The sequence below is a fragment of the Anas platyrhynchos genome, chromosome 12 (assembly GCF_047663525.1).
Source record: "Anas platyrhynchos isolate ZD024472 breed Pekin duck chromosome 12, IASCAAS_PekinDuck_T2T, whole genome shotgun sequence".
NCBI classification, from domain to species: domain Eukaryota; kingdom Metazoa; phylum Chordata; class Aves; order Anseriformes; family Anatidae; genus Anas; species Anas platyrhynchos.
Genome location: NC_092598.1, coordinates 12541370 through 12560294, shown reverse-complemented (window position 1 = coordinate 12560294; position 18925 = coordinate 12541370). Strand labels below are relative to the sequence as shown.

At 45.1% G+C, this 18925-nt stretch overlaps 1 protein-coding gene and 1 long non-coding RNA gene across 13 annotated transcripts in view; one reads left to right on the top strand and one right to left on the bottom strand.

The window, feature by feature from the left end:
* CMTR2 (cap methyltransferase 2) overlaps positions 1-15254 on the bottom strand; it is a 30536-nt gene extending 15282 nt beyond the window's left edge. For 3 of the 12 annotated variants that reach the window (XR_011812327.1, XR_005268845.2, XR_011812328.1), the window contains exons 1-2: positions 13642-13830; positions 998-1052 (exon numbers count right to left, since the gene is read on the bottom strand). Coding sequence is in view for 9 of the 12 variants with exons in the window: in XM_027466026.3 (XP_027321827.2) it covers positions 9471-11762 (2292 nt within the window). In the remaining 3 variants the exon portion in view is untranslated. The other 9 variants (XM_027466026.3, XM_038185435.2, XM_072043945.1 and 6 more) reach the window with 9 other exon arrangements.
* LOC106018996 (uncharacterized) lies at positions 13146-18354 on the top strand. Its single transcript, XR_001193465.5, has 4 exons — positions 13146-13280; positions 13992-16714; positions 17518-17628; positions 17945-18354. It is a non-coding gene; the product is annotated as an uncharacterized lncRNA (long non-coding RNA).
* The last annotated feature ends 571 nt before the right edge of the window (positions 18355-18925 follow it).

Sequence of the window (18925 nt, the reverse complement as noted above, 5' to 3'; positions counted from 1 at the left end):
TTTTGTTTACGTCTTTATTTGCTTCAGAATTCTCCACTTTTAGGCTTGCGTTTCAAGTCCTCAGCAGTTATAGGCAATAACCAAAAAAAGAACAAAAGCTCTTCACATCATAATACGAGCATCCAGGGATCTGAGGAAAAGCCTGGGATTGAAACGAAGTGAGAAAAATTTGGCACACAACCCTTCTGCGCTTCAAGCAGACTCGAAAACATCACAGCAGACCTGTGGAGGGTCCCATCCAAGCATACAAAGCCCTGCTTCATATCTTGCCCATTTTCCCCCCTAAAACCTTCAGTTTCACATGCTCAGAGTCCACATCCACGCCTCCAAGCCTCCTCAGAGGCTTTCAGATGCATGCACCTCTTCCACTTGGTTTGCCAGCAAGGCCCGATTTAGTCAACGTCACCGCACCCTGCCCTGCTCGAGGGGGCCAATAATTAGCATCTTGATTAAGACTGTATTGCAGAGGCCAGGGGAAAGCTTCTTGGTACAGACAGCTCTGCAGAAATTAATGCGGGGCCAGCACATGCAGTCTGGGCTCCTACTGAAATACTGAGGCCTAGCCCCATACACCAACACGGGGCTAGGCCTCAGTGTTTCGGTAGGAGCCCAGACTGCATGTGCTGGCCCCGCTCCAAGAAAATGTGTGCTTCTTACATCGCATGCACTAGGATCAAACAAAGCATTATGGCTCAGCTGATTTTTTTCTGCTCCACATATTTCCACAGGCAAAAGAAAGGCTCCTCAAATTGAAACGGAGTCTCTGAAGCTTCTGCAGCAGAGCTTCACTTCCCAAAAAGCAAATATTTACATCTAGTAGCACCAGCTGCCTCTTTTCTTTCCCCTCCATTTCATTTCCAGATGCATTGTTGGTGCATCTGCTCTATTAATTAAAGCTGATTTACACAAGACAAAATTGAATCCTTAACACAGCCCTTCAGAGGAGCTGAATGACGTCTAAAATTGCACTTCCAATTCCCCTGTCCCATTTTCTCACCTTTGCTGCTTGAAAAGTGTTTTGCTCTGTTCAAGTCCGTCGGGCATTTCTAGAGCTGAGAGGGGAAAAAAAAAAAGAATTCAGCTTAATCCGACCCTCCTGGCTGACTGGCTCCTCAATCCTGCCATCAGCAATGACATGAGGGATTTGGGGAAGCCAGGGGTTGTTTGGCTGTTTGTTTTCACGATCTGACCAATCTTCGGGCTCATCTTTAAGAGATAAGGGAACGGTGATCTGATTTGGCTTCCGACCTGAACTGCCCTTACCGTGCTCAGCAAGGCATAAAACAGCATCCGACTGGTAAAGCAAAGCAAAACAACAGATGTGAGGAGCAAGGGGCTCTGCTACCGTGCATCACCGCTGCTTTGGGACCGTCCCTCTTCCCCAGAATGGGGTTGTTGGCCCCCGAGCTTGCCTGATGCCAGTAACCCAACATTAGTCAGGCCAGAAGGGTGACTTTGTATTTTCCATGCAAGAAGTTCTGGCCATGGCATTCCCGGTTCCTTCCATACCCCAACACCTCTCAGAGCCTGCTGGCTACTTAGCAAAACCTCACCCCCCAGCCCCTGCATGATAAACCAGAGGCCACCTCAGCCCCCCAATACCCTAATCCTGGCTTCAATTTAAGCTCTGCTATGAAAAGCCACAGAAGTGGAGTCCTTAACAGCTCAGCTGACTTCAGGGGAAAAAAATAAATACTCAAGTTGGCTCTAAGAGCAGATGGTGTCTAAGGGAAATTATCATAATTAAGCTTCAGAGTTGTAGATTTTCAAGGGACTGCTACATTTCAGCATCAAACCTCTAGGCCAGTGCAGCAGTTATTAAAATTATAAGTTTCACCACATTTTATTAATGGCTAATTACTGCTTCATTACTTCCACTCATGCTCCCGAGACTGCTGCTGCTGTCACCGTTCCCCCTGGGAAGCAGTTCAGGTCACTTCAAAACTGCAAAGAGCAACAGGATGCTTGGAGCAGTTATTGAGGAGCAGGGAGGCAACTGCATGTGCTAGACCCAACAAGCACCCTGTCCCCTCTGTAACCCACTGAGGAGCTGGCCAGATAGGATTTCACTTAGTCCTAATCCTCTTCATATCCAGAACCCCACAAAGGTTTGATCAGGTAACGTTATCTCCTCTTGGCCAGTTTTGTCACACTCCATGGGGAAGGTTCAGGAACAAAAGGTGGACAAGAGCCAGAGCTCTGACCAGGTTTCCAAATCCAAAAACTGTGCTTAAGTACAGAGGCGCACAAACTTCCATAAAGCTAGACTCGTGATTAAGAGCCAAGCAATCTATATGAATATAAATTTATGGGCTTATGCTACCCTGTTGCATAATGGAAACACAAAGCCAATTTAGGTTTTGTGCAGAGCCAGTGCTATTAACTGTGCATCTTAGGCATAACTGCACCTCGCCATAAATCTACATTTCATTAACACCCCGAAATCAATTACTTTGTGATTTATAGTTAAAGTTCTGGTACTGACAGCTATTAAACACCCAGCCTGCCCTGGTGCTCCCATACCAAGTGCAAGCTCACGGCAGTGGTTGCAGCGTTCCCTGGGAGCAGAGGCAGCTCTGCAGGGTTTACAGCTCCCCTCTGACGAGGCAGCAGCTGGATGCAGGTCCCCTGCAGCCTGCACAAACTCATTCGGTGCCAGCTCCAAGATGCTGGGCTGCTGTGCATTCAGGAGCACCAGCAAGCCTCCAGCAGCATCTCCACCAGCCAGGAATCGTGCAACCACCCCAATCCTAGGCAGAGCAGTCCTAAACATCACGCACTACTCATCTGTTCCACGCAGGGCTCTGCATGCAGGCACCTTGCAGAGTGTTTTGCATTTTTTTACACCGGTGTGGCTGCAGTGAGCCCCAGCTCCTCACGTTGCTCCTGTGACCCAGATGCCTGGAGCAGCCCTGTCCCACAGATGCCAGAGAGTATCGTTATTTGTGGCCGCGTCTAATTGTGACCCCAAGACAGATTTCATTACATTTCAGCTCAACAGCTACGGAGTGCTCTGCCATCAACCTTGGGCAGTCAACTGATTATAAAGTATTTAATCACCTTAGCTCTCCAGAGACTTAAATTAAGGCACTTCACCACCGCAGTCCCCGTGTTCCTGAGCCTAATTGAGGTTTTATTACTGACTGGCTACTGGGTCATCGTTTTGAGGCACGGGTACCTGACAGCTTACGACCTAAGGGTGCTGCAGCATGAGCTTTCATTTCCATCGGGCAGCATCCGTCCATCCATCTCATAGCTGTACAGATGATAATCTCTGACTCCAGCAACAAATAAGATTTGGTGACTCGCTTCTCTCTGCGATGCCCCAATTTAGATAAATCAATTCATCACCAAACGAGGGTCACTTCTTCCTGCTATCTCCCAATTTAGATAAATCAATTAGTTAGCAAGCAGTCATCCCCATTTAATAAAACACTATGAAGATGTACTTGGATAAATGGGTTCAGGTTCCCTGTAGAGGAAAGATTCTTGAAGAGAAGCGGCCACTAACTGTGGTGAGCTAGTTGCCTTCAAATAGGAGTTATATTACAGGTAAGATTTCATCTACCCAGTGATGCTGGCAGATACTGGGAACCTGATACAGCAGGGAAAGAGTTCACTAAATCTCTGCCCAGCCAGCAAGAGCTGATTTGCTCCGTTCAGTGATTTGCCTTAGCTTTGACAGCTAAAACTCAGATGCTGGCAGACCAGCAAGCGTATTTAAATTTTGATAGATCTTAATAAGATATGTAATCAACATAATGCAGTGTATAAAGTGACCTTAAGCAATGAAGAAATCACATGTACAGTTTAAGATGTGTAACAGCAAAATGAAGACAGCCACGTCTAGCTTCTAGTCTCATATGTTCTCAGCCTCATAGTCTCCTGTTCTCAATAAATTTATTCCACATCATTGCAAAAGCAAATATTTCAAAGAACTGTTTAGTAAGTTAAATAAAATTATGAGCATTTACATTTTCCTGTAATTCAGTAAAACTTCAATAAGCAATACCTTCACCAAATTCAGTGTAGCCAGACAGGCCCTTCCAACCCAGTGTGCCATTTCAGAGGTCATTTGCTTCCAAACTCCTTGTGTCTCCTGAGAAGTACATTTTGATGTTCACTGCCAATGCTTTAAGCCTAGAGCTTCACTAAAATCAAGTGAGACAATGCTGTCCCACCTCTAAGCATATATTTAACTCCTCTTTCAGATTTAAAGATTTCCCCAAATACCTGAAATTCCCCAAATTGCAGATTTCTCTTATACCTGTAGGACACAGAACGGTCTTCCCCTAATCTGGGATTCTCCTCCTTCACTTCCAAAACAGAGAAATATTATCAATAATTGCAGTCAGAGTTGGTTTGCAAGAAGTCTCAAGACAAATCTGGCAGCCAAGCCAAAGACAGCTGCAACCCTGGTCAGCACAGCAGAGCCAGCCCTGAGAAATAAGAAATAAGGTACCCAGCTTTTTTCTGTAATACCATTCAATGAAGGCAAGTGTTTAGAATTAAAACATTTGGATAAGGACTAATAAAAGACTTGGCAGACAGGATTGTTGTGTATATCTGTTTTTTCCTCCCACAGTGATAGATGAAGATCCTTAAAACAGAGACCTTGCTGCAAAAGTAGGCTATTGCAGCCTTGCAAAGTGTGTGTGTTTTTGTGTTTTCAGGCTGGACACCAGGGCCACAGGAACGTGGCACAGGCCTCCCACACGATGCTCATGCCACATTTGCCACTGAATCTTTGAAGTGGAAAAGTGCAAAGGCAGTGACAGAAAGGGAGAAGCAGACACCCCCTGCTAAGCAGGCTGCCCCATCTCCTTCATTCATCGGGGACAGATCCAAATGCCAGGTAGAAAAAAACTGCCCAAAAAAGTGAAGTATTGAACTTCCCCTGACTTCCCCCTGCTGTGCTTCCCTGTTCTGTTCCACGTTTGGGTAGAGAGACACAAACAGCAACATTTAATCCAAAATAAAGTGTTTTATTTCTTCCACATAAATTTTCCATTTAAAAAGAGGTCTTTTTTTAACACATTTTCAGACCAAATGAAAATATGCAATAATTATCCTTTAATCAACTTCAAGAAAATATATACATCCTTCAAAACAAAAGCACACGCTGAGGAATTACAAAGCAAATTCTTCCTCACCGTACGATCCTGGGGGTTTCCACTCGTGCCAACAGGAATGCAGCTGTGTGCCTACAGGAAAGGCAGCACACAACTGGGGAACTCCTTTCTCAGGTGGTTATGCCTCAAAGTAGCTCTTTTTAAAAGAATTCTCAGCCAGGAAAGGCCTCTTCTTGCTGGTGGGAAAAAGTCCTACATCTAAATGTCTCTTAAAGGTCCTGATTTTCCTAAGTCTCTACAGCTACCAGCTAATTCTCTTAGCAAATTTCAGACTTGAAATAAGCTCTGGACCCATAGGAGTCACACGGGAAGGCTTGATGGCAATCCAAATTAGTCCCTAAAGAGTACGAAATGATCAGCCACGGGCTGAGCGTGTTTCTGGCATAAACAGCTCAGTTTGATCTTTCTGTCAGGTGAATAAAACACAAAGAACTGGGACTAAGGATATCAGTATGGCATTCACAAAAAGACTTGCAAGAAAGATGGAAAAAACATTACCAGACTCTGGCAAAGCAGTGTTAATCTCCCTGTCTTGAAAGTGCTAAAAAAAAATAAGAGACATTCAAAGGTTACAGCTGAAGTGGAGGCTTTTGTTCAAAATTAAGAAACGGGGATGAGTACTGGTAACAAAACCATTTTATGCCACCTAAAACGGTGAGACAAATTAACACGGGATTTCCCCCACTTCACCATTAAGAATTAACATGCTGAAAATCATCTGAGTTAAACAGATGTCAACAAGCGATTTTTAGGTAAAGTAAGGCTGAGGCTTCAGCTTAATGGCCAGCCTTTGTTTGCCATGAATTCATCAGTATTTTTCTACTAAAGTGGCCAGAAATCAAGGTGTGGGGCTTGTTGGTTTTTCTTCCCCCTTTCTCCCACTTCCTACACAGGCAATATTAAGCCCCTCCTGCTAAATCCCAAGTTGTGCTTCTAATGGCCTATAATGCTGTTAAATATTCTACTTTTACCAGCAATAATTTGATAGATCAGCTTAAATTAAGATAAATAGACACCAATTAGCACTGTTTTAATAGACTACCGGATTTCATACCATAAATCTCATTATGTTTTGTAGAAACCAAATTGGAAAGCCCGTGGCAAGAACACACAATCTGTGCACATCCAAATTAATCCACATACAATATAAAATCAGTAAAAATAACTGGCAAGTCGCTGAACTTTAACAGAACTCAACTAAAAAGAAATACCAATATTTTTACTTGAAGTACCCAATTCGTTCAATCCCCATGTGACTATTTATGTCAAATGTTAGCTTAAAATAAAAGAGACAAAGATTCAGAAAAGACAACGGAGCTCTTTGCTGAGCAGTGGGCACAGGTATCAGTCCTCCATTGGAAACATGCAGCAGCAGGGCTACAAAACCAAATTTGCTTCAAGCTTGCGTGCATCTTGGTTCCCTCACAGCCACCTTATTTTTTCCCCCAACATCTCTGCATGAAACATGAAACTCTGGGAAACAAGAACATACCCAGCCTGTCTTCAAACAGGTTAAAAAAAAAAAAAAAAAAATACTAGCTCAGAAGCAGCCAGGACACAGACACTTCATCAGCTATCACCCAAAACCAAATCAAATTGGCCGAAGGAACTGACAGCATCAACGAAAGCAGGAGCCATCAGACCCTTTCCGCAAAGGTTAATACATTCTGCCATATTCCAAAAGTCACAACAGAAATTAAGTGTCACTTTCCTCCAATAAATCTTTGATCTAAGGACAGCTAGGACAATGCAGGACTTTTACAATTAAAAGGACGAGCGTCATTCCTACCTTTGAAACCTTTGCCACTGGGACAACAAAAAAAACCTTTGCAAGCCTCATCTTTTAACAGGAGGGGCAGCTGCTGTCAACACATTGCTCTCTGACTCCTGTCATCTGCCAACAAACAATTCCAGAGCAAGTCATGCATCAGGATCTGCATGGCACTGGATCTCATGTTTTAGAGATCTGTTGTTTTTTTCTTTGTTGTTGTTTTTTAAAGTAGGGTTTGAACACCTTTTTGGTACTTCCAAGCAAATGGATTAAGTTCCCCCAGCAGCTCAGCCTAGAAGTCTGTGTCCTGAAGTTCATAGTCCTAATTCCCCCGAGCTTCTGTGACCATCTACAATGCTTTGTCCTAAAAATTCAGGAAGAAAGGGAGGCAAAGTGATACAGATGGGAAGAATCTCAAGGATGTCTGCATAGTTTGTCAGATGTACAAAACAGAACAAAGTCTGAAAATGTGTTCGCTCACAGTGTCAGTTGCCTCAAGATTTTATTCCACCTATAAAAAAGTTTTAAAGTGTCAGACTAATGTTAGCAAAAAAGATATTTATCTACTGGATGAGACACTTACATTGTCATATTCTGCTATGGAGGCATGGGTAGCATAGCATGAGCATCCCATCCAGTAGATAAATACCATGTTTGTTTTTTTTTAATGCACTTAATCTCATTTGCCCCTGCTGTATCAGAAGTCTTCTCAAATGCTTCAGTTCAGGGTGATTTTGAGGCATAGATCACCTCTGAAACAGTAGCAGAGACAGAGGGGTGTCTGGTGGACAATGCCTTCATCCTGCTTTGTTACTCTGATAAAGGCTTTCACAGGTGGTCTTTGATCCTGCCTTGCCATCCATTCTTCTAGAATATTTCTCCCTCCCTTCCTATTTTTAGTTTTCAGTATTTTTTTAACCCATTCACCTGCTTGCACTTGGTGTTTTGAGGAGAAGCTCTTATTGCATCACCTCCCAACATCAGCCTCTACCCTTACCTTCCTGGTCGGAGGGAGGAAGCGTGACTCAGCTCACAGCAAGAGGAGCAAGCTCATTTAAATAAATGAAAAGGGATAGTGGCCAGGCCCAGCAGCTTTTGTTAGGAAGACTTCTGATTCCATTTATATGCAGCTGTAAAAAGCAAGATTTTTAGAAAGCAAGATTTTTAGAAAATGTTATCAATTAGACCTGAGCCAGCAGCTCATTCACCTATCAAATTCTTAAATGAAAAATGAACTGTTAAACGCATTAAATTCTGCCCCAATCAATGTGGCCAAAAAAAAAGCTTAATAAATGTGCAGCACCTCCAGACAAAACAGTTTTTCAGCTGTATGTTTAATCCTTACCAGTAATCAATTATCCTTCAAACTCCTACATCACATAATTAGAAGTGCTTCCAGAAGGTGACTGGTAATTAATCAGAAGACCATTTTCCTTCTAACTCTGTGCTTCTGACCTTTTCCTACAAGATCTTGCACTATCAGTAGCAAATCATTTTTCTCCTTAAGCTTCATTCCTCCCTCCGAGCAGATTCTTCCATGTAAGCCACAAACATCAAGCTAAACGTTAATACGCACGCGTTAGGTCTCAGAATTTCGCTCTCAAAGGAGCAATATGGAAAATAAAATTTGACTCCCTTAAAGGAACAGTCAGTTAGCAATTTCATCATTTTTATCCCTGAGGAGAACCAAATGAAATCTTAATCATACTTTCCCAAAGAAAGTATCACATATTTCTTCAGCTTAACACTCCTCCAGCACTCCCCAAAGCATTTCTTGGCACACAACGCTGCACACGACCATGCTTTTTGCCTGAAAATCATTTACAGTTCCTCATTAATAGCTGCTCCTGCAGGCAGATGCAAGTCTTCACTTTCACTCAGGAGTCTCAAATTATTTTAAGGAGGAGCCCATAAACTTAAAAATAAAATTATAGCAGCCCATTCATTGATGGGGCAGGGAGATGAGGCCATACAATCACCTGTCAGAAGCCATACAGCATGCTCTTGGCATGCACAAAATTAAAATCAAGGAGCATCTTCCCCCGGACACCTCAAAGACAGCTGTTTTTAACCCAGTCTTTGTGAGCCAGCTGCCTGCTCATGAGACACTCCAGACATGCACCGGGCCTGAACACTGCAGAGTTTGTGGCCCAAGCACCAGCTTCCCCAAACCCTGGGGGCAGAACTCCCACGTTTTGTCCAACAGAAGAGGAATAACGTCAGCCAACTGGGTCCAGCAGGGCCTGGCCAGAAGCAAGAGGTAAAGCACCACCCCACCCCTCCTCACAAAGGCAGCTAGGAACACTGAAGGGAGCTGTGACAGAAGAAAGTTTCTCACTTCAATCCCTGTCTCACCCAAGTCCCCCACACCTGAGATTAAGCCTCGTGTTCCTGCAGGACAGGCAGTATGGTGCAAGTGGGATTGGCAGCTCAAAACCCCCTCCCACCACCAACAACGTCCTGTCAAAGTCCTACAGGGATGTTACCTTCATATTAATAATGTTTTTTGACTTCTACCTGCCTGGGAAATGAGGTCTTGCAGCACCCTGCTCAACCCTACAATTATTTTATAGTGAGCCATCGCTAGTCATTTGCTGCTGCTTCGCTTGCACAATCAAGTGGAGCTGTCTCTTTGCAATAGCTGTGTTCAAATCCCACAAGAACTCCAACAGCTTGCCCTGGAGGAGAGACTCCATCGGCACAAACTGCAAAACTTGCTGGGGGGAGTCCGAGTCCAGTAAGGAGCTCATCAGTTTATGCAGCTGCTGCAGGTACTCAGCAACGTGGCTGGGGATGCCCTGAAAACCAACACACAGCAAAGCAGCGCTGGTCCTCAGCGGCTCATGGGACATGGGACAAACAAATGTGACACATCTGAAGCAGCAATGCAGAATAAAGACCAGGCCAGCTGTGAAACGTGTAAAACTGGAAAGGATGGGCAGAATCAAGGCATCTCCCACTGTAAGCTGGTTCAACGACTGCAGAACGCACTCCAAAAGCCGCTGCTGGTATTCTGGTGCTCCATCGTAAAGCAAAGAGAAGCTGAAAGTCAGCAGCGTGGCTGAATCTAGGAGCTTTACTTCCATACCGGTTTGGTTTTCTGCATCACAAAGGGATGGAAAGTCCACCACAAGGCACTTGAATTGGTCCCCAGGCTTCTCATCGAGCACCTCCTGATAAGACCTGGACAGATCAGACACTTCAGCCAGTACCAGCTCCCCAGGAAGAACCTCGCAGGAGTGACACTGCTGCAGCACCAGTCTGCTTTTCAGCCTCCCCACCAATTCATTCATGGCTTCATTAAGGTTTTCCAAGACTTTACCATCACAAAACGGGGAACACTTCACCATTGGTAGCCTCTTCCCTTCCAAAATGAACCACGAGTTACAGTTAATGTTACCAGACAATCCTTCCAGGATGCACATTTTACCAGCGTTGTTTAAGTTATGTTCTTCAGCCCACTTATTAAAATAGCCCTTTGCAACTTTATCATCCCATGTGAGGGTTTCCAGCATCTTCCTTTCGTTGTACGTACTAAAATATTTGTTCCTTTGCCCAAACCATTTTGCATTCGTGCTGCAACCAGTCTGAGACTTCTTGACAAGCCAGTTATTTCTGGCAATGGGTTTCATATGAAATTTTTGCATGAAGAACTCCACCGCACAATCTCTTAACTTGTCCAGTTTTGTCTGCTCTGCTTCTTCCATGCGCTCAAAGAGCTGGATGTTCTCACAGATGGTCTCTACCTGGTGCTTGTGGAAGAACATGCAACATTCCTCATGTATTTTAAGAAAAGATTCCGGTATCACGTGCTGGGGAAAAAGAGCTTTGTTGACCATTTCTGTCCCAAAGTTCTGTATCATCTTAGAAAGCAGCAGATGAATGCTCTCCCTGCCCATGTAACGAAGACAAACCACATAGGCCTCTGAGTTCCCAGCTTTGCTGGTGGCTGGCTTAAAGACATGGACCTCCTCGAAACAGCAGTTCAGCAGAAAGAGCAGATTGGTAGAACAGTGCTCAAAGAGGGTGAACATCTTCAAAACAAAGGATCCCCCAGAGCCCAGGATCATTAAAGCAGTGACTGCCTCACAGTAAAGGAGGGGTGAGACGAGAGCTTCCTGTTCACCTGGGTTTCCTTGGCAATCAAAGCTGCCATCAGCAGTTACCAAGTGAACTGTGCTCATATGACTCACAATGTTCTGAAGTCCTGTCAGATGCTTCAAGGTCATCACGTCACCAGTGTTATCTGGGCCAAAGTGCCACCAGGGCAACGTATTTGCTATAAGACGGTCATCCATAATCATCGTGAGGGTGTCATTTGCTTCGTGATATGGGTTTAGAGTGTTAGCTACCCAATTCCAGTCACAACGGATGTGGTGAGACTTCAAGTAGTGATTGAGGCTGGCTATAAACGCTCCGGGTGCTTCACAGAGGTGAACAGAATTCAGTTCTTCCTCTTGAAGAGCTTCTGGAGGAAGAAGAGGAAAAGTGCACAGGATCTCATGAAACTTGCACCAGGCCTGGGTACACAGCTCAGCATTCACAGACTTCTTCACATGAGAAATTATTTTGCCTGCTTTATTGGTAAGTGAGGTGTGCTGATGCCACTCATCAAGGTTCTTATCACTCAGCTGATTCTTCACTTCATTCATCGAGTACTTCAGAGCGAGGAGTGAGTTGAATTCTTTGTGATCACATGTAAAGGCATCACTGGGATCTGGTAGCTGCCATTCCTTATTCGGTGGCTTCGTATAAGAAAACTTCTTGGCAAAGAGCTTCTCAACTTCAGAAAGAATTTCAGGACTGAATTTTTCAAGATTCGCAGTCTGTTCGAAGTAGGGCTTCTTACATTTGTTCATTCTTGGACTGACTCACAACCTGGTTGTGACAGGAGAGAAAAATGTCATTTCAATCACAAGCATATACAAACAGGTTTCTTTTTTTAAAGGATACTCTTCTTGCTTAACCTCTGTATTACAGAATGAAAAAAAATCTTCACAGAACCATCCATCACTGAGAAAAATGAAATAAATGAGGGCTATGTTGAAAAGGGCTATTTGGAAATCAGGAGGGTCACAGGTTCAATTACCCGTTATGCTGCTCACAGGAAGCAAAGAAGTGCTGGCTGCTGCTTTGGCTCTTCATGCTCTCAGTACTCACTATATGCATCTAAACACTTAAATACAAGTATCTCAGGCACAACACAGAACATGCCAGAACCTATACAAATTAGCCAAGTGGGCCACTGTTCTTTTCACACGATTACAGCAGTATTTATCCAAGTCTTCAAAGTACGTGGAGTTCAGGGGCACAAGCAATGGCAGCTCAGAGAGGGAGCACAGTTGTTCCTTCCTTCCCTGCCAACCCACCACAGCTAACACTCATTCCAGTTCCAGCAAGCGAGATGTTGGCAGAGCTCCTCACGAGCACCCCAATGACAAGGGGGTCTCCAGCTAAGGGGCTGTTGGAGGTTTAACACCAGCCTGCAATCAAAACCCATTTTCTGAGCACAGGGTTACGACTGTCACTTTGGCCAGGCCACTTCAAATCCTTACACCTTGCTTTCCTTGCTGGAAAAGGGGTGACAAATCGGAAGCGAGAAAAGGTTTTCTTGCATCTGTGGCCCAACATTTAACTCGTGCTTCATGTTCAAGAGCAGAACAGTGCAAAGTTGTGCTCAGAATGGATCAAGGCAAACATGAGCATACTTGCACAAAGCTGGCACATCTTCTGCCATCTGCTCCAGTACACAGCACAAAGCACAACAGTGTTTAGGTCCACTAACAGCCTCAAAAAAAAAAAATCAGAAATATACTCAACAACCAAGACTTCTTCATCTAAGCAACACTATTTAATCAAAATTACCACAGGAGACAGGAAATCCCTTGGCACATCATTTTAACCATCCCCAAATCCACTTCATTACCTCAGAAGCACAGTACAACAAAATAGTGTTGTAAAGCATTACAGAACAGTTTACTGAGAAAAAATATTAGATTAAAACTGAAAGGGCTGAGAAATTGAGGAGGTAAAGAGGACAAAGAATGGCCCAAACCCACTTTTTCTCTTTTCACCCAAGCACCACTGCCACAGCTCCGTCCCTCACAAGGCTCAGCCCGGGTAGCAGCACGTGGTGAGCATCTGGGTGAAGTTTGCACTCTCGTTTCCCCAGCTCAGCCGCCTTTCGGTGCGTAAACACACCTAGTTTCAGTTTCATTCATGAAGCAGTATTTCAGCTTCACCCTACCCTTTTATCACAACACACGCTGGGGACAAGCAATAAAGCAATGGCTTTACAGCCCTCGGTATGGGAAAGCTCTGCATCCTACACTAGTTTTACATCATTTTTACAGACAACGACGGACATAGCCTTCTAGGTAAGGCCCAGGACAGCAAATCCCAAAGCTCAGCAATGCCCCAGGTCACCATTACTGCATCCACAGCCTCAGCTCCAGCCTGCTGCAGACCCCAGCACTCCCCCAGCACCCAGCCACCCGCGCCCCTCGCTGCACCCCTTCTCCATCACCCGGGGAAGCGGCGAAATGGCCTCCCCCTCCCTTCCCTTCCCATCCCATCCCCACCCGCCCCCCGCTCCGCTCCGCGGCGCGGCCCGGCCGCCTCCCCCCAGCCCCGGCCTCTCGCCGGGGCCGCTCCCCGCCGAGGCCGCTCCCCGCGGGGGCCGCTCGCTACGCGAGGGCCGCGGCTTCAGCGGGGCCTAGCGCCGGCCCCGCTCCTTACCCCGGCGGCGCTGCGGGAGCCCAGGCCCTCGCCCCGCCCCGCTGCCTTCCTCCCTCCTCCTCCTCCTCTCAGGAGGGGGACGAGCAGCGAGGCCGGGGGGGGACCCGTTCGTGTGCCCCCGGTAGCGCCCGTGGTGCTGCAAGGCTGCGGTGGCAGGGAGGGGAAAGCAGGGTTTTCACCAGCAAGCCCCAACTCACCCCCCGGCTGGCTTGTTTCTGCAGGAGAAGAGGCAGGGAGCAGCCTCCCAGCAGTAACACGGCCTGGAAGAATGTCTCATTGCAGGAGGAAGTAGTGAGCCTTTATTGAAGTTATATAGGTCATAAATACTCACCACCTGATCGTACTTACAGGTCACTCAGCAAAAAAAGCAAGGATGAAAGCTCTGAAGCGGCCCCATTTGAGAAGGGTCGGAGCTCTCCCTGCATCTAAGGCTGACTCTGCAGAGCTGGAGCCAGAGCAAGGCACCATCAGCTCCCAGCCCTGGGGACACCACATGTCAGCACATGGTCTCCAGTGGGACCTCCATCTCCAGTACCTGCAGTGATGCTCAAAAGTTTGAAAACACAGCTTTGGCTGCAACACACAGGCACTCATTAGGCTTAAGAAAACTCTCGCTGCTTCCTCGTCTGTGATAACCCGCATTGCTGCCCTTTCTAAAGGCTAAGGAGACTTGTCACCCAAACTTGGGTTAGCACAAGGCAATACAAAAAACAAGAGCCCTGAAATGCTAACAGCAACAACAAGCAGAATTGGTAATCATCTACCCACTGCAGCAGCCCAGGAAACATGCACACACTTCGTATACTGACACCAGATCAGCAAGTGCAAGCAAAAAGGTCAAAGCAGGCTAGAAAGCTACCACCACAGCAGAAAGTGCAAGCTGCTCTTTGTATTTTAAATGTTGTTGGGATTTTACTACACACAGGTTAGGAAATGAGATGCTCACCATCTTGTTTGGGAGCAAGCAGCCAACAAGGGAGCATGAGTTAGCAGAAATTCTTTCACTTTGTTGCCAGGTTTGCTGCTATTAACTTCTACACTCACATATTTCTCATTGATAAAGTGGGATCCAGCCCAAAGCCAGAATTTGCTTTAGCACAGAAATTTACTATGAGTCAAGGGACTCCAAAACTGGTATAACTATGGAAAATTTTGCTAGATGTTAAGTAATCAGTATAAAGTCTTGACGTATTTGTCTTAAGGATATAGTCATAATATATAGGTAATCCTTTCTCCTGTTCTGTGAGAAATCCTATCCCATAGCTGTCAGGAGAGTATAAGGGAATTGTTATGTTAAAATTATGACAGGCTATGCAAGCTTATAAAAAACCTCCCTGCCAAATCATTCGCTTTCTATATTGAAGGAATACTGTTATGAAACAGAAAGAACCTTAAAAATACATATAATTCTGTGATTATGTGAAAAATATGTATAAGTTCGGCTACCCATAAATACAAACACAAGACTAGAGTTTTTATACTTCAAATCTTTAGAATGAAGAGAATACATTTTAAAACTAAAATTAGCATATTTCACTTTGATAAACATTGTGTAACAAAGATACTTACTAGCTGCCATTTCAGAAACAACCTTCACCAGAAGGAGCTTCACCTGTGGATGGAAGATTTTTATGCCTGTGCGCAAAGCCTCTTCCCCCTTTGATTGGCTTGTTTGAGAATCACTCCAATCAATCAATGTGTTTGGCTACTGAAAAGGGGGAAAGAAAAAAAAAAAAAGACGGGAAAGTTGAAACTGTTAAATTGTTAATAAGGTGGGGTGGGGATATAGATGGTTCTTTAGGGTCTGTTGTGGTCTTTTTTTAAGTTTCATTGTACAGGACATGTTGTAATAATAATGTCACTGATAACATTTTCTTTTGTTCTTAGCATAGAGTATTGAGAGTATAACAGGCTCTCTATTGTCTCAAATACTTTCTCCTTGTGTTTGTAGTTAAGAAACTAAATATAACTTTCCTTTTTTTTTTTTTTTTTTTCCTGATGTGAGCACAGTAATACTGTGATGTTTCAATTACTTTCCTTTTGCTATTGTCACACACGTACATACCTGCTATCAGAATTGCAGTCACTGAGTTTTTTGGATAGCAGGTTCTTTAAATCATTGTGTTTTAGAGTTGACTTTCTCAAATGCCTAAATAACTTTTTCACATGCCATTGAGTCCTTAGGTGTTTTTATTTTTTTATTAATTTTTTTTTTTTTCCTAAGAAAATACCCAAAAGAGAGCAAGTACAATCCAGCCACTTGAGGGGAAGTGGTATGAAAGTAGGACTTCTACCTTTTCAGCCCTTTTCTTCTAGGCTTTTATTACAGCTTATAATGCCTGTGTATTGCAATCTGCTGGACTGATGAGGAGAGTATTCTCCAAAAATTCTGGGAAGGATTATTCATCAGTAAGCATGCAATGTTATGAGATTCCAAGCTAAAAGCAATACAGATAAATATCACGATTAAGAAAAATGTTGCTTTTTCTGAATCTGAAATTAAACTGTTGACTCAGCTTGCGAACTTCTCCTACACTTTATTAAATCTTCTCAAGTTAATGCAGAAGTTCAAGTAGGTACTTCTATCTTATTCTTAATACTCAGAAGTCTTCTCTTCTGAGAAACTCAATGTGGGAACATAGCGCTTGCTTTCTGGATTAGCCCCACTTCTGCAGAGCTGATCTCCTATCAGGTGGTCAATAGCTGACCTGTTGTCCTTCTGCCTATCAGATCATAAGATGCGTGCACAGTGGTAGCACTGAAAGCCTTGAACAGGAGCGAGCATCCTTAAATGAATATTGTGCAGTTAAACACTACAAAGTGTTCGTAAATTAAAAAGTAAGTAGTATTTCTTGTGCCTCTGACTTTTTTTTTTTTTTACATGTAAAACAGTGAAATGCACACACCATGCTATGTGATAAATGTTCCTGGAGGGTTTTGGAATCTCTTATTTGTATCAGATGTACAGGAAAGCAGCTGCAAAGAGCATGCAGAGTCACGGAAGAAACTCTATAGATTCTCCAGGACACCTGCTACTTCTCACCTTGCTTTTAAAGATCAACCCCCAAAATGTGTAAGGCTGGTTGTGCTTTGGAGTGGCGTTGGGGATGGGTCTGTGAGGGCTCTTCGGGCTTGCAGCCTGAAGTCTTATATTGTGTTTTCTTCACTGGAGGAATTGTGATCAGTCTGCTGCTGTAAGGAAAGTGAGCTGTGAGACTTCAGTAACCAATATTTACTGTTGATGACTGGTAAAATGATTTGTAGTTTTTCAGCCTTTGCTTCTCTACACAAAAGTCACTGAAATGGAAACTAAAAGGGAACCCCTACAGCCAGTTCAATTCTGTGGCATCGTTGCACTGCAGATGAGTTATTAAGAAAGCAGTGAGCCTGTTGGGACAGCAAAAATACCTCCTGGTGGACCGTGGTTACAAAGGGCAGTGTGTTCACCTGCTGGCCTCCAGAAAGCAGTTCTCTCCAAAAAGGTTTTGGGGGAGTGGGAACATGATCCAGGAGAAGGGTAAGAGGTCTGGCCTCTGCTGTGTGAAGCTGCTAGTGACTAGTGAGAGAACCTGATCACAGAATGGAATAAACGTTGGTCCTAGGTGGTTGTGGCTTGGGGAAGTGTCCTTATCCTTCCCATGGAGAGGTAATTGTGTCTACAGAGCTTCAGGCCAAAGGCTGGCTGTGATGCCAGGGCAGGAACTGCGTCTACCTGTGCCAGACAAGGAAATATATCTGACTGCAGGAATCAGCAGTGATGCATACAGTCACTGGAACACCTAACTATCTGAGAAATGTTTTCTTCTGTGCCAGGGCTGAAAGCATTCCTACCTTATATTTTAGTCCTTAACTCTCAGTTATTTGTGCTTATTGTAGGCCTGAGAGGGGTTGGCATTCTGCAGTTTCCAGTCCACCAGGATTCCCGGTTTCTCTTCCACATATCCTCACTGTGCTGTTGCCGAAACACTCCCAGGTGTTTTCCCCAAGGTACCTGTTTTTTCTGCCTGCCTCAAGGCACCCTTGCAGCATGAAGCCCACCTGTTCATCCCAAGACTGACGTACTGCTGATCCCTGGCTGTGCTGTTCCTAGCCCTCCAGAAAGCACAGCTCCTGGCCCTAAACCCCAAGGTGATCCTTTTTACCCCGTCCCTGCTGAGTTCCTTGACAGGAGCACTTCTTTCCCTTCCATGAGCTCCCCCAGCCACAACCCCAGCCTTCTCCTTCGACCTCTGACGCCTCTGCTGGAGGTGAAGATGAAATGCTGCGTGGCCTTAGGACAGCTGAGTTCTTTTCCTAATTGCAGTGGTATCACTTGGCTAAATCCGAACAACTCCAAAGTCTTAATTCCCAAAAGCAGAAAAGGTGAGTTTTTAGTGCTAGCACAAAATTTATCAATGATGTGCCTGCATCCCTGCCCGTGCACCTCCTCCAGCCCTTACATAAACCCATCTCCACCCTGAAGCCTTTCCCCCCGTGCCCTTGCAGGGGGGCTGCTCAGAGCTGTGCAATTTGGGAAGCTGGAAGCTTTTTGCTAATGCCTAGCCTAACTGCACACACATCTCCCCAGTGTCCTGGTGCCTGTCTGAAGTTTCTGTCTCTCTCCTGCCTCCATGGCAACATTTGCAGCCTGCCATCAGAGCATTGCTCAGGTCTTGTTTTGCTCAGCTAACCATGACGAGCTCTTGCAGCAGCTTCTGGGTTTCTGCTCCCCTGCCCACCCCTTCCTGCGCTCATGGGGGGTGCAGGTCTCCCCCCTGGAGGAGTGTGATGGGCAGTGGGCTTCGGGCAGGGCTTCCTGGAGATTAAAGCCATCTCCAGGGGAATAGCTTTGTTGATGAGTTGTTTGCTTGTATTTACCTTGCTTACAGCCGGTGATGCTCCTGCGGCTGTTTCCGATAGCAAGCACGCAATGATGTGATGAGCTTCCCAGGCAATGAAATTCCAAATTAGTGTGGAAATCCTGGTTAGTTCTTAGAGTGCACTGAGGAATTTTGGAACCAAACCTGGAACCTGCACTTTGCTGAATCAGCAGGAAAGCAACAGAAATCTTCCCCGGGTTTATCCGTTTTACCAAAGCAGAATCCTAGCTTTTCTGCCTAAGAATTGGGTGGAAATGCCCCCAGGCAGAGATGGCAGCAAGCACCATGAGGGTATGGCAATGCCTGTAAGGCCCTGCTGGGGGGATTCTTCCCCCTGGGCCCGGCTGATTTAAGCTGTCCCCAGGGGCAGAGACCCCACTTGTCTCCCCTGGAGCCGCGACGTGTGGCTGCAAGAAAATTTGGTG